The sequence below is a fragment of the Bos indicus x Bos taurus genome, chromosome 16 (genome assembly GCF_003369695.1).
Source record: "Bos indicus x Bos taurus breed Angus x Brahman F1 hybrid chromosome 16, Bos_hybrid_MaternalHap_v2.0, whole genome shotgun sequence".
Classification (NCBI taxonomy): Eukaryota; Metazoa; Chordata; class Mammalia; order Artiodactyla; family Bovidae; genus Bos; species Bos indicus x Bos taurus.
In genome coordinates, this window is record NC_040091.1 from 71,359,121 (window position 1) to 71,373,884 (window position 14,764).

At 37.6% G+C, this 14,764-nt stretch overlaps 1 protein-coding gene across 5 annotated transcripts in view; it reads right to left on the bottom strand.

Annotated features, from left to right (window-relative positions):
• The window catches only part of RCOR3 (REST corepressor 3), a 53,398-nt gene that overhangs the window by 37,953 nt on the left and 681 nt on the right, over positions 1-14,764 (bottom strand). For 4 of the 5 annotated variants that reach the window (XM_027565673.1, XM_027565672.1, XM_027565675.1 and 1 more), the window contains exons 2-5: positions 14,513-14,569; positions 5,423-5,500; positions 2,785-2,837; positions 321-482 (exon numbers count right to left, since the gene is read on the bottom strand). In XM_027565673.1, the coding sequence (XP_027421474.1) occupies positions 321-482; positions 2,785-2,837; positions 5,423-5,500; positions 14,513-14,569 (350 nt within the window). Of the gene's footprint in view, positions 1-320; positions 483-2,784; positions 2,838-4,868; positions 5,270-5,422; positions 5,501-14,512; positions 14,570-14,764 lie in introns of those variants that run through there. The other variant, XM_027565677.1, reaches the window with a different exon arrangement.

Here is a 14,764-nt window from a genome sequence, read left to right on the forward strand (position 1 = left end):
ATTTGAAAATAAAATCCTCATGTTAAAAATGAAACATTTAATAAAACTGAAATTATGATTTTTCCTGAAATGATAAACTTATTTAGTAAGTCTATTAAACATATACTTATCACAATCTTAATTTATTACAATGAAATGGAACATAATGATCACATATTAAGAGTAGTTGTAGAAAGTAAGACTATATGCAAATTACCTATTTCAAAATATTTTTAACAATTAGATTGGAAAACTTTTTGTATTTAATAATTAGGAAGTGTTTAACAACAGAATTAGGTATCACTCAGGTATGAACCACAGTAAAAGCAAAATTACCATACCATTTGCTGAATCCTGTGAAAGCTCTTCCCATGAAAACTAAAGGCTTGTTCAAATAGGACTTTATCTTCCACTGTCCACTCATCCGGAAAGGGAGTGAAATTAGGGAGATCAGCAAGGGACTTCTCAATGTTATGTTTATGCCAGAACAACATGCCAAGTGCCTTTGAAGAGAAATCATTCCCCTTTGGTTTTAATGGACTTATGTTCCATCACACTTGAGAGAGTTAAACACAAATCAGGTTAAAGTCTTAAGCCTATGACTTCAACTGAAGATACATTCAGTTTGGGGCTTTTAATCAGGGTGCCCAGGTAACAGAGCTCATTTCTTTCTTTCAAATCAGGGCCTCAGAAAGTAAATGTTTTTACATACCACATCTGCTGTAGAATCTAGGAAAAAGTGAGCTGAGGAGAGTGGCTATAATTACTAAAGCAGGTCTGTAGGCTCATATCAAGACTTTCACTCACATTTATTCATTTGTCAAGTGTAGGGAAAAATATGCTAAAAGGAAAAATAACCTGTAAGTCAATACTTGAATGAAACTATCAATTATAACACAAAACTAGAAGTGCTCAGACAAGACTCAGTAGAGAAATATTTATGTTTTAATCTGTTAGAAGTATCCTGGGCTAAACACTTCTAAGAAGTAAGAGTACCTCAAATGCAACTTTAACACTACTTTACCACATGTATTTCTAAAGTTCTTTATTATCATAATGTACACAAAGAATTACTATAAGGCATATTAATAATTTCAATGACTTTATTACCAAATCATAGGAAAACCTGAAATGGATAATTTTAGACAATTTAACAACTTTTCCTTCTGTTGTAATCTTTACTGTAAGGTACTGATACTTTGGCCACCTGATGCGAAGAGCTGACTCATTGGAAAAGACCCTGATGCTGGGAAAGATTGAGGGCAGGAGGAGAAGGGGAGGACAGAGGATGAGATGGTTGGATGGCATCACCGACTCAATGGACATGGCTTTGGGTGGACTCCAGGAATTGGTGATGGACAGGGAGGCCTGGCGTGCTGTGATTCATGGGGTCACAAAGAGTCGGACATGACTGAGCAACTGAACTGACTGACTGAGTATCATTTAGGGGATAAAGGTTTATTTTTTAAGAGGAGAGATAGCAACTTTTTAAATAGCATTAACTTCTCACTTTGGTAATACTTTGGTACTCTGGTAGTACTCCTTGAAAATGAACATGAAAATGAACACATATACAGTCACATTTCAAAGAATTAACCTTATCAAATAGTAAAAAGAAAGTCAAGTCTTAAAAACAAAATACATAAGCAAAGTCTTCAAAACCCACAGAAAAGTTAACTATATTTAGATTAACATCTCAATCTCACCAAAATGATTTTCTATAGTTTAACCATGTTGCTAACTATAAAATTAGCTCTTAATAATGCAGGTAACTGAAAGTTCACTTATTTTACTATTAATTCTGACAGAGGTTGATATTATACTTAGTTGAAATGAAATTTAAGAATGTCCACTTTACTTTCACTTTCCATGTTCTACATTCCCATTTTACCAGGGATAATGGACCATATGTCATATATGCGTGTGTGCATGCTCATTTGCTCAGTCCTGTTTGCGACGCCAAGGACTATATAGCCTGTCAGGCTCCTCTGTCCATGGAATTTTCCAGGCAAGAATACTGGAATGGGTTGCCATTTCGTCCTCCAGGGGATCTTCCTGACCCAGGGATCAAAGCTTTGTCTCTTGCACTGGCAGGTGGATTCTTTACCACTGCACCACCTGGGCAGTCCCATACCACATATATCTCCTTTTAAAGTTATCTATTTTTTTTAAGCCCTTTGTGAATTATTTCCTTCAAAATTTAAAAATCTTAAAATATTTCTTTAAATAAAAAGTTTAGTTTCTAGGTCTTTTAGGTTAAAAAGTCAGAGAATTGTCTCTACTTAAAAAAATTTTCCCTTTTGGTAAGTATTTGCTAGAGTAATCCTAAGGCTTTCAGACCTTTAAGAACTCAAAAAACAAAAACAAAAACAAAAAAAACAAACCAGAGGTACTGAGAGACAAATGTTCAAAAAATGTTCTCAAAAGCCCTTGAGATAAATAATGCTTATAAAAGCAAAATCTTTAATGATGAAAGGTCAGACTTTGCTACAACCTCCCAGGTAGCTCAAACAGTAAAGAAACTGCCTGCAATTCAGGAGACCTGCATTCAGTCCCTGGGTTGGGAAGATCCCCTGGAGAAGAAAATAGCAACCCACTCCTGCCTGGAGAATCCCACAGAAAAGCCAGATGGGCTACAGTCCATGGGGTCACAAAGAGTCAGACACGACTGAGCAACTAACATTTTCACTTTCATAAAGTTGGTTGAACTTAAGCACTTTCTTAAGACAGAAACTATCATGAGATGTTCTTTGGATCTGATAATTACTGAGGCAAACCTCAATATTAAAATGTTTCTGTACATACCTGTTCCACATTGTAGCCATGTTTCTCCTTTGCAATTGCAATATATTCATCCACTGTAACGAAACAGTGTTATATAATTAATTATTCTCATTTACTTCTTCTGCCCAGGTTGACTTTGCTTTTTTAACAAAGCAAAATTTAAAAACAATTATACTCTAGGGATTAAAAAAAAGCCAAAGTCATTTTCCATAAAACATCATAAAAAAGACCTTCACTTCTACATACAGGATCAGAAGCTCACTTGGTTTAAAATTTTACTTAGTATGCCTTATCTCCATGACCATACAGCATATACTTATTAAATTTACTGACATGACTAATTATTTTTGTATTATAAAAAGATCAATCTGTGGTCAGTCAACAGAGCCTAATTATAGTGTAAAATATTAGGTAGCTTCTATTGCAATATTTATTTAGCGAGACTTAGCTATTTAAGACCTCATCTCATGTTAAGAGTTTTCCCAAAGCTTTTACCTTCCCATATTTGATTACTGTATAAAGGATGGTTTATAGTTTTGCCAGTATAGTAACAATTTAAACATGTTTTAGTATGCCTAAAATTTTCTTCAGCTCCTCATGCTAGCTATACAAAAGGTACTTATATATTCCATTTTCTTTCATCCTCAATTATTATAATCAAGCAAATAGTTGTTTAAATAAGCACAGCTTCTATTATGACATAAATATACAGGCTATTTCAAGGCCTTATTGCTGAGAAACCTGCATTTCACATTTAGGACTCATTTTTATGCAAAGTCTTTCTAAATCCTATACAATATAAATATATAAATTCTTTAAGCACATTTTTGAGAAGCAGTGGTTAAGAATTCTGATCCGAGAACAGCTAGCTCATCTACCAAGACTTGATTCCCAGCCCTGTCACTTGTTTTTGGACTTTAAGCAATTAACTTGACCTTTTTGTATCTTAGTTTCTTCACTATAGTGATAAAAATACTACTATTTTCAGTACTATTCTTCCTAGGATTAAATGAGCTAGTATATGTTAAGTGCTTGAAGCATCTGGCCCATTTTAAGTACTTCCTAAGAGTTTGCTGTTATTAACAGTACAGTACAGTTTAATATATAAATATGCTATTATAACAATAATGCTGTTGTATTAACAACTAATTTTTATGGATGTTACTGTATCTCCCTAAGATTGCAAGCTTTGGAGAAAATCCAAATACTATTTTCTATTTAGAACTCATAGTATTTAAACATATGACAGATCTACATACATGCTGATTAACAAAAATGTCTTGTAGTCCTATAAATAGAGAAGGCTAAATAAAACCAATCAACCTGTGGTTCCCAGCCTTGGTTATGCATTAGGATCAGCAGAAGAGTTCTAAAATAGCAAGTCCTGGCTCCACCCTCTAAACTTTCTGATTTAATTAGTTTGAGGTGGAGGCCAGTCATCAATAGAAGTTTTTTTTAGTTCCCCTAAGCAAGTCCAAAGCACAGCCAGGGATGAAAACCACTGCCCTAGACCTTCACTGGGATATTCCAGGTGGACACACCACTGCAGGACATGTTGGCTTTCTGAATTTTGTTTTCCACTTTGCTAAGAAATACATCATTATATAAAACAGTGCTAAAAAGGCAAAAACCAATGACACACTGATGGTCAGTTTATGAATGAAACTGCCTATAAGGAAGACTAACCTGAAAAAACCTGACAATCTCTTTCAGGTTCCTCAGTACACAAAATGTACAATTTTGTGTTTTCAGTTAAAAATACCTCAAGGGCATTAATTCCTAGATTACCAGCTAGACTTTTTCCTGGTATTCTGAAGCTTGTAAATAGGAAGAATTATCAGGTATGCAAAATAACACTCAGTTTTCAATTTTTAGTTCTCTTACTGCATTAATAAGTATGACTAGACATACTGTGCACATGATATACATGACATCGTTAATTTTCATGGGACTAAATAAACCAGCATGGGACATCTTTTGATATTTGGTAAATATTTTAAAAAGACAAACTTATTTTACAGCTGCTAAAATAGCTGTTCAGTGATTTTTGTTTTAATAAATCAAATGATAATTGAGTGGAGGGGTGGGGATCTTAGTTTTGTTACCTGCACGTTTCCTATATCTGATGTGCCGCAAAGGATCAGGTCCGCTACATCACACTGAAGTCTAAAGCCACACCATGATTCAAGAAGTGCATGGTCAATGATCCAGAAGGTCTCCGTCCAGAAATGGAGAGCACAAAGATGACCTGATCGATGGCTGCTGAAGTCAGTTCTTTCCCCTTTCCTCTTTAAAATGGTAATGATAGTGGGCTCTTGGAAGTTTGAAGGCATTTCTTTACAGCTTCATACACTGAGGAATAGCCTGTGCAGATGTCTACATTGTAACTCCCTCCCCTGCTTCAGGATTTAAGCAGCAATGCCATCAGATCCTAGGTTTTTTCAGTCTTCCTGGGCCTGACACAAATTGGAATGATCAACCCACTATCTTTCAAAAGGAAAAACATTCTAACATAGCAAGCTCCATCAAAAAAACAAAATAAAACAAAGGCAAACTATTTCTTAGGAGATCTAAGAGATCCAAAAACAAATATAAGTTGCATTCTGAATTGGTTGATTGATTCCCTACTGACATAGACATCCAGTTTCAGAAAACTTACATTTGGCATCTGGGATACTGTGATATGGAGACCACACAAGCATTCCTCCATTGTCTTTATCTGTGTACTTTGTAGCACCTGGGGAAAAAATTATTTTGAATACGATGAACTTTATTCACATTCAAAATAAGTATAAGCAAAATAAGCTTTATTTCTATTTTAGTACAGTACCTGCAAAAGACGACAAAGAAACAAAGTACAGGAAAACAAAGAATAAAAACAGATTTACACTAAATATAGTAAATATATCATTTGTGGATATGAACAAAATTTTAGAAACACTGAAGCTTACCCTCTTTAAATTAAAAAAAAAAAAAAGACTTTATTATAAAGTACATTTTATATCCCTATTTCTCGACAGGTAATAAATCTGATTTAACTTTTATATGTTACTTGTTGTTTAGTTGCTACGTCATGTCCAACTCTTTTGTGACCCCATGGACTGTAGCCCACCAGGCTCCTCTGTCCATGGGATTCTCCAGGCAAGAATACTGGAATGGGTTGCCATTTCCTTTTCCAGGAGATCTTCCTGACCCAGGGATCGAATCCACATCTCGTACATTTGCAGGATTCTTTACTGCTGAGCCACCAGAGAAGCCTATGTTACTTAAGAATTATTAAAAATTCCAGAGAAGCCCGTATCTTACTTAGGAGTTATTAAAAACTCTTGACTTAAAAGCACATACTTCAGGGGATAATTGTTTTGCCCCATATCTAAATGGGCCAAGATCATTATAATTTTTGAACACTTGTATCTACTTTTTATGGTTTCTATTTAATCTTACTCCCTTGCTAGGAGTCTGCCAGTTACTCCTTTTTAGAGTTAATTACTTCTTATATTTACAAACATTTGTACTCTGTGTAAGAGAAAAACAAAGTCAAAACATGTAAAGGTAATAATGCTATTTCTTCTTAATGTAATCTGAGAGTCTACCGCTACCTAACCCAGAAGCATACTACTGCTATTTATAATTTATTTGTTATAATCTAAAGAGTCAGGAAAATCAAACACTATTGAAACTGCATGTAAATTAAGAAAAGACAGAATGAACAAAAGGCCTAACACAGTTATCCCCGAGCCAAGTCTATGCCAGTAGGTTCTGTCTTTAAATTCTTGGTGGTCTTTTTCTGGCTTCTTCCTAATTCTTTGGTGCATTCAAGTTAATTAAACAGTATGAGCTGTTGATAGCCATCAGTAATTAATGACTAGAATTTCAAAATTACTCACAGAAAACATTAATAGAAATCTGAAGTTAAACTGTAATCATTTATGAAGTTACAAATAATTCAGAATAAAAACCATTCATTTCCAAGGGTAAATGTAACTATTACTATACTCCCAACTAGAGACTTCATCTATCAAGCAATAAGATCATTCAGTAGTTCTTTATTTAAGCTAAACATTGTTATGTATGTTTACTATAAAGAAAAATTAGGGACAGAGAAAAAAGAAATGAGAGAATACTGTAACTGCTAAGTCACTTCAGTCGTGTCCGACTCTGTGCGACCCCATAGACGGCAGCCCACCAGGCTCTCCTGCCCCTGGGATTCTGCAGGCAAGAACACTGGAGTGGGGTGCCATTTCCTTCTCCAAAGCATGAAAGTGAAAAGTCAAAGTGAAGTTGCTCAGTCGTATCCGACTCTTAGTGACCCCATGGACTGCAGCCTACCAGGCTCCTCCGCCCATGGGATTTTCCAGGCAAGAGTACTGGAGTGGGGTGCCATTAAGTATTAAAAAAATCATAATTACAATATAAATCTAAAAGAAAACCTACTGCATTTTGTCATAAGTATCTTTAATGAAAGGATGAAAACAGGAATTGAGAATTTAAGGAAATCAAGTTTGAGGGATATTATCTAAAATTTATATTCACTGAAAATAAATTTTAAGCTATCTTTTTAAAACTCTAATATTAAGATATATATTTAATTTTTAACCTCATAAAACAAAAACACAAAAGCAGAATAGTTAAACCACTCAGGAGAAACAGACAACTTGTCTAAGTTGGTCAGAAGTCCTTATTTAATAAAACCTTATTGCTATTTCTGGGCCTCCCTGGTGGCTCAGTGGGTAAAGAATCTGCATGCAATGCAGGAGACCTGGGTTTGATCCCTGGGTTGGGAAGATCCCCTGGAGAAGGGAATGACAACCCATTTCAGTATTCTTGCCTAGAGAATTCCATGGACAAAGGGGCCTGGCAGACTACAGTCCATGGGATCGCAAAGAGTTGGACACAACTGAGCAACTAACACTTACTGCTATTTCTAGTGAGTATCCTAAATTTCAGTTCTTTAATATGGGACTGATTCTTTTTCACAATGGATTGTGATGCTAATTTAAATACCACTTAATAGAACATGGAATGCAACAAAGGAAGGTTTCCATTAAGTCTTGAGTCTAACCAGCATACATGTTTAATATTTAGACATATTTCCTTGCATCTGATCCTTGTATTACAAAAAGCTTGAATTAAAGTATTTTCATTAAATATCTCTTCTTAAGCTGATATGAACTATTTTTTGTACTCTTGCTCATGAAGAACAGTTAAGTTTCCTCATAAATTCTTTTCACTGTAATTAAGAGCCTGATCCTCTGACAGAAACTGGCATCCAACTGTGGGGACTAATAGCTCTTCTAATGTGGGTGTATGGTGTGTGTGTGGCAATCTCGTCTGGTGGCAGAGAATGCTTACTTGCTGCTGCTGCTAAGTCGCTTCAGTTGTGTCCGATTCTGTGCGACCCCATAGATGGCAGCCCACCGGGCTCTCCTGCCCCTGGGATTCTGCTGGCAAGAACACTGGAGTGGGTTGCCATTTCCTTCTCCAATGCATGAAAGTGAAAAGTGAAAGTGAAGTTGCTCAGTCGTATCCGACTCCTATCGACCCCATGGACTGCAGCCTACCAGGCCCCTCCATCCATGGGATTTTCCAGGCAAGAGTACTGGAGTGGGCTGCCATTGCCTTCTCCAGAATGGTTACTTAGGCATTTCATAATGTTTTTGCCCTAGCCAATCATATATGTGCCCAAGTAGGACCAAAAGATGACTGATTTCTATAGGAAACCAGATATATTTTAGCACAATGGTTAACCGAGTAATCACTATAGAGTCAAACTCCAGGTGTGAATCTCAGCTCTGCCACTTCCTAGCTTTGACATCTTGAACAAATTTACTTAACTTTGTGTGCCTCAGTTTAACCTATCTTTAAAAATAGGGATAACGAGAGCACCTTCTTCACAGAGTAGTTAAAAAATGAAGTGAATTCGTATGCGTAAAGGACTTGGCATATGGTAAGCACTACCTAAGACTTATTGTCATTACTACGATATACTTACTGAAGATAGTTCTTTAAGTTCCATTCTTAGTCTATGCTGGAAAGGCTTCTTCTTATCAATCAAAAATATAAATGAATAAAATCTCATGGGGCTCTAACTCAAACAGCCGATGACCTCTCTTACCAACCCTTTGAAAATGAGACTGAATAGCTAAAATGACTTATTTTATTGACAACTCAGCCTGATTCCTCTCCTATAAAGAGTAACAGAAAGTAACTTGCATGACTAAAAACAATTTACCTCTCAGGATGACTTGCATTCAGTAAAGCTTTACCCTTTTCATCATAAAAGTTGAAGTAAACCAAAATACTTTTTAAAGGACATAAGCCAAATGTTTATTTTGCTTTTATCTGTAAAAATGTTTATGATTATACCTCAAGGGCCAACAAAGGTCCATCTATTCAAAGCTATAGTTTTTCCAGTAGTCAATAGATGGATGTGAGATAGTTGGATTGTATTATAGTTGGATTATAAAGAAAGCTGAGCACAGAAGAATTGATGCTTTCAAACTGTGGTGTTGGGAGAAGACTCTTGAGAGTCCCTTGGACTGCAAGGAGATCCAACCAGTCCATTCTGAAGATCAGCCCTGGGATTTCTTTGGAAGGAATGATGCTAAAGCTGAAACTCCAGTACTTTGGCCACCTCATGAGAAGAGTTGACTCACTGGAAAAGACTCTGATGCTGGGAGGGATTGGGGGCAGGAGGAGAAGGGGACGACAGAGGATGAGATGGTTGGATGGCATCACCGACTCTATGGACGTGAGTCTGAGTAAGCTCCGGGAGTTGGTGATGGACAGGGAAGCCTGGAGTGCTGCAGTCCATGGCGTTGCCACAGATGAGTGACTGAATAACCAAAGAAGTTCAATTCTCCTGAAATCTTTCAGAGCCCCTTAACTACAGTTGGTAAAGTACATGTATGAGACCAATTTGGGGAAAACCAACAACAAAAACCATTTTGATTAGGATTTCTATACCAATAGCACGTTTCAAAGAAAGTACAAAAATATAAATCTATTTCTTTTCAGATTTTCTTTAACACAGTCAAACTAAGGATTTTGATGGAAATCATGGAACAAATATTCCATATAAAGAACTTAAATACAGAGATCAGTAAGACACTCCAAAATTTTTAAATTCTATTTATAAACTACGCTCTGAACTATACTTAATTCATCGATTTCAAACTGAGATAAACAACTTTCCAAGGGGTACACAATCAAGAATAAGTTTTCTGAGAACCAATTTTCAGAACATCAACTTCCCTGTTTTCTTTTCCAAGACAATCTGCCTGAGAAGTCACCTGCAGTCTAAGCTATACACTTAAGCTACTTCTGACCTTTTTCACAAATTTCCTTCCCTCACTCAAAAAAGAAAAAGAAAAATGGCAGGTTTTTCATACAACCCAAATCTTACAAGAGTACATTGCCTAAAATTTAAAAACCACTATGATGCCAAACAAATATCAGTAAAGCTCTCCTTTACTCAAGGTACCATGACTATTACAATCTTAATTAATTATGCATTAATTGTAATAACTCCAGACAGAAGAATTAAACATTTAGAACCTCATGTTCACAAGAGTACATATTATGATAGTACAGAAACTGGACAAGTGATGAATAAAACACTTTCAAGAAAAGAATGTTTTATAAAATTCTGTGAGGAACATGTATGGCAATTACAAAAATTTATACATTTTATAAAACAGATACTACCACATTGCTAAGTATTTACATTTAATTGGATGTGTTTAAAATAAGTTTATAACAACTCTATTTCAAAGTGTTAACATTTTCAATACACTGGAAATTATATCTTTCAACTAATAAACTCAATGACAAATAACAGATATCAACTTAAAAATACGTGAATCTGGTTTTCAAATTTCTTTTATGAGTAAGCAACAAAATATTTTGAAGGCCACTGCCTTATACATATTGAGTTCAGCTCAGTTGTGTCTGACTCTTTGTGACCCCATGGACTACAGCACGCCAGGCTTACCTGTCCATCACCAAATCCCACTCAAATTCATGTCCATCAAGTTGGTGATACACACTAATTTTTACTTAATCTTATCATATAGTTAATATCATCTCCCTTTTACAAATAAGAAAGCTAAGGCCTGGACACATTCAGTTCATCCAAGGTCACAATGCCATGGTGGCTAAAAGGCATATGATAAGAGCTAAGACTCTTAATCACCACGCAAAACTGCTCCTCATGATGTAAGTGTAGTCAGAAGGCACTACAGAAAAGTTGGGCTGGCCTAGCAACGAACCAAAAGGAAGAGAGTCACAAAAAAAGAGTCAAAAATCTGCTTAGTAAATTTTTATAAAGGCAGTTAGCAATGGTCCGTTAACTAACATAAACTGTTTCTAACCTAACAACAATAATTCCAATTTAAGTTTCAGTTCACTCATGTTTTCTAAAACACTCATTTTAGTAATTCTTTCTGTGCTTAATTTCTATCATTATCACTATCATCTCCTCCAGTAAAAATATCCTCCACGAAAAAAAAACCTTTTTAATTTTCCTATATTCTGATCATACTAATCTTGATACCGAAGAAATTTTTCTTCCAAATGACTTGGATGGCTATGGGTGAACAATCATGAAGACAGACTGAGTGGTTTATAAGACTAAAGACAATAGTATGTAAAAGAGAAAAGGAGAGGAGCTGACCATTTCTCAATTTCTATCATTAATAAACATCTTTTCTTTTTTCTTCTCTTCCAAAGAAATATGTTGAAGTTATGACCCAATGGTATTGATTTGATATGGAGTAAAAACTTCACACAACAGCACAACACTTAGAATAAGATAAAGCAGTGTTCTACGTTGAACAGCACAGAGACTCAAAATTTCCTTGTAAAAAGTATTTTAATAATGACAGTCTACATTTGCTTGACAAAATTTGCCTGTAACCACAGAAAAGCCCACCTAAGTTTAGGTAAGTGGTTTTAGTTGTACCCTTGGGTTCAATATTCTGCAGATTATTGAGGATAAAATGAATACAAGCATACCTCATTTTATTGTGCTTCACAGCTATTGTGAATTTTTTTTTTTTTAACAAATTGAAGGTTTACAGCAAGCCGGTGTCAATCAAGTTTATCAGCACCATTTTCCAATAGCATTTGCTCATTTCTTGTCTGTGTCACATTTTGGTAATTCTTACAATATTTCAAACTTTTTCATTATTATTATACTGTTATGATGATATGTGATCTTGGATGCTATTACTGCAAAAAAAACTACAACTCCCTAGAAGCTCAGATGATGGCTAGCATATTTTAGCAATAAAGCATTTCTTAATTTAGGCATGTACATTGCATTTCTGGACCTAACGTCATTGTACGCTTCTATACGCACTGGGAAAACAAAAGATTCATGTAACTTGCTTTACTTGTGACATTCGCTTTATTGCAGTAGTCTAGAATCAAACTCGCAATTATCTCTGAGGCATGTCTATAGATGAATTTAAAGAATATGACATCTATCCTTATTCTAATAAAAAGCATCAGTGATAGTCTGAGTAAACTTAATGAAAATGTAACTTTAAAAATTGCAATATTTGTGATTTTTCCCTCAAATATTCCACTTAGGCAAAATATGCAAAAATATGATGGTCAAGGAAATTGGGTAATACAAGTAGTGGCCATGTGAAACCACATAAAAAGTACTCTGCACTTTAAATGAGCTATTTTTCTAACTTTAAAATTGGCTCTAGTATTCCTTTGCTTGAAATCTGTTCCCAAAATTGCTATAGGGATCAGGTCATGGCCTGCACACATCTGTTTTAGCATGAAGTCCAGCTCTTTAACACAAGACCTCTCATCACCTTGTGTCTATTTGTTGTTTATGAAATATAAACCTACCTAATGGGACAAAAAGGCATGTTTATTATGCTGCTGAGTTCTAACTGGGAAATAAGTTTATCAATTCCTAAAAAAGCAGTAAGCCAAGGAAAGCCCCAAATCAGAAAGATATAAAGATATGCAGAAGCATTCCTCACGATTATGAGGAATGATAATTTAATAATGATAATTTAAATTTAACCTCCAAAGAGTAACTGCCATTTGCCCACTCATATAACCTTAGCAAGAATTCCCTATTTTTATTTCCATTTTACAGCTAGGGAAACTGAGGCTTAGGGAGGGCCAGTGACTTGCTCAGAGCACAAAAATAAGACCTGAGTGATTAATTCAGTCTGTCTTAAGCCAGAGTAAGCTTCCAAATGTCAAGCTAAAACCCGAGGCAGAAGTCATGTGGAAGTGCTATTCACCTACTAGCTACATTAATAAACAAAATTTGTTTTGCAACATTTAAAATTATTTGAAGCCCTCCAGCACACACACTGATAGCTTTTGAATAAAATTTATTAAGTCATGTCATTCAGAAGGCAACTCTTGACTAGTAAGCACTCCTGAATCATTGTTTTTACCTACTGAAAAATAACCTGCACTGACAATCCTATTTTACCCTCTCATTATTTTACCCTTTCCTTTAGAAGAGCTGCCTAAACCCTAAACTTCTTTAAACGGTTGGTAAATATCACTCTGCATCGCAGCAATGGGCAGAAGGATGAAAATACCCACGGATAAACTATAAGCAAAGAAACATGCTATCTTCCCTAAGAAAATACAAGTAAGCCCCATTAATATCTAATACAGAATTCAAGAGTTCGACACAGACACATTACTATAAGTGGGCAATGGGCAAGGAACTGACCAAGTGCAAGGGGCAGGGGGTAGGGGGAACAAAACCCTTCCAAGTCTGCCCAAAGCCTGAACTGAAGAGGGTCTGGGGTGGGGTGGGGAGGAGGAGACACGCTCCACTCCGAGAGGCTCCAACAAGGGCGCTTCCATATGCGGAACTCTCGCCCAATCCCCGACCAGGCTCAGATCCCGTGACCGCCAGGGAGCCTGTTTGGAGAAAAGTAGACAGGGAGCCCGCAAGCCGGGCTGGCAGAGGACGCTGGAACCTGGCTGCTCGGGGAGAAAATGTCTCCTTGGCAGCTGCGGTCACTTGTCCTGTGGTCTCAATTCCCCGGGGCTGGCTCTGGAGCGAGGTGTGCCTCTGGCTTCTCCCCACCCTCTTCCCCCAATCCCTTTCCCTCCGCGGCTCCTACTCCGCAAAGCGGTCGCCACCAAAGCTACACCACCTAGCCAAAAAAGAAAAGGGAAAAAAAAAAAGAAAATCCCGTGTGTGCGCCCGCGGGTCAGGCAGGGCTCGCCCTCGGCTTCGGCCGGTGACAGCCGCCCGGGGATCGCAGCCAGGGCGGAGCGCGGCCCTGGGCTCCCGGGGGCTGGGTCGGGTGGCCACTGACATCTGCACGGTTCTTCCACGCACAGCCCGCACACCCTCTCCTCCAGCTCTGGGGCCCGCAGCCGCTCCACCCCCGGCCTCCGACCCCCCGATTTCCCCGAGGGCCGTCTCCCTCCGCTCACTCCAGGATCAAGGCGAGTGGAAAGGTGAATGCCACCAGCGGGCAAGTGGCCTCCAGGGGAACCATATTAACCTTGCAAGGCACGCATCTGCCCACACGCCCTGTGTCACAGCCCTGCCAAGCGTGACATGACAGCCTCCCGCCAGAGATGCCTGCCCATCCCAGTCCCGCATCTCCTCCCAACCGCACACCCGGACCCCAACCCCGCCCGTCCGCCCTCTACCCCTTTCCACCCTAAACCAGTCCCAGAAAAGGAGATTGGGGGGGGGGGGGGGGAGAAGACAGGATTTTGCTTAAGCAAACAGATTTACCTGGATCAAATTCGGGGATCCGAGCTTGATATTCAGCTCCGACTCTCATCCCAACATCTGCAAAGCAATGTCAAGAAGGGAAAAAAGAGAAGAAGAGAGAAAGACGGGGAGGGGGGAAAAAAAGAAAAAGCAAAGGAAAAAAAGAGAGAAAGGAAGAGATACTTAATAAAATATGAAAATTGCAGGAGGGGAGGAAAAGAAGCGGCGGGTGGATGGGAAGATATTAACTCCGGGCACTCCGGGAGATGGCAG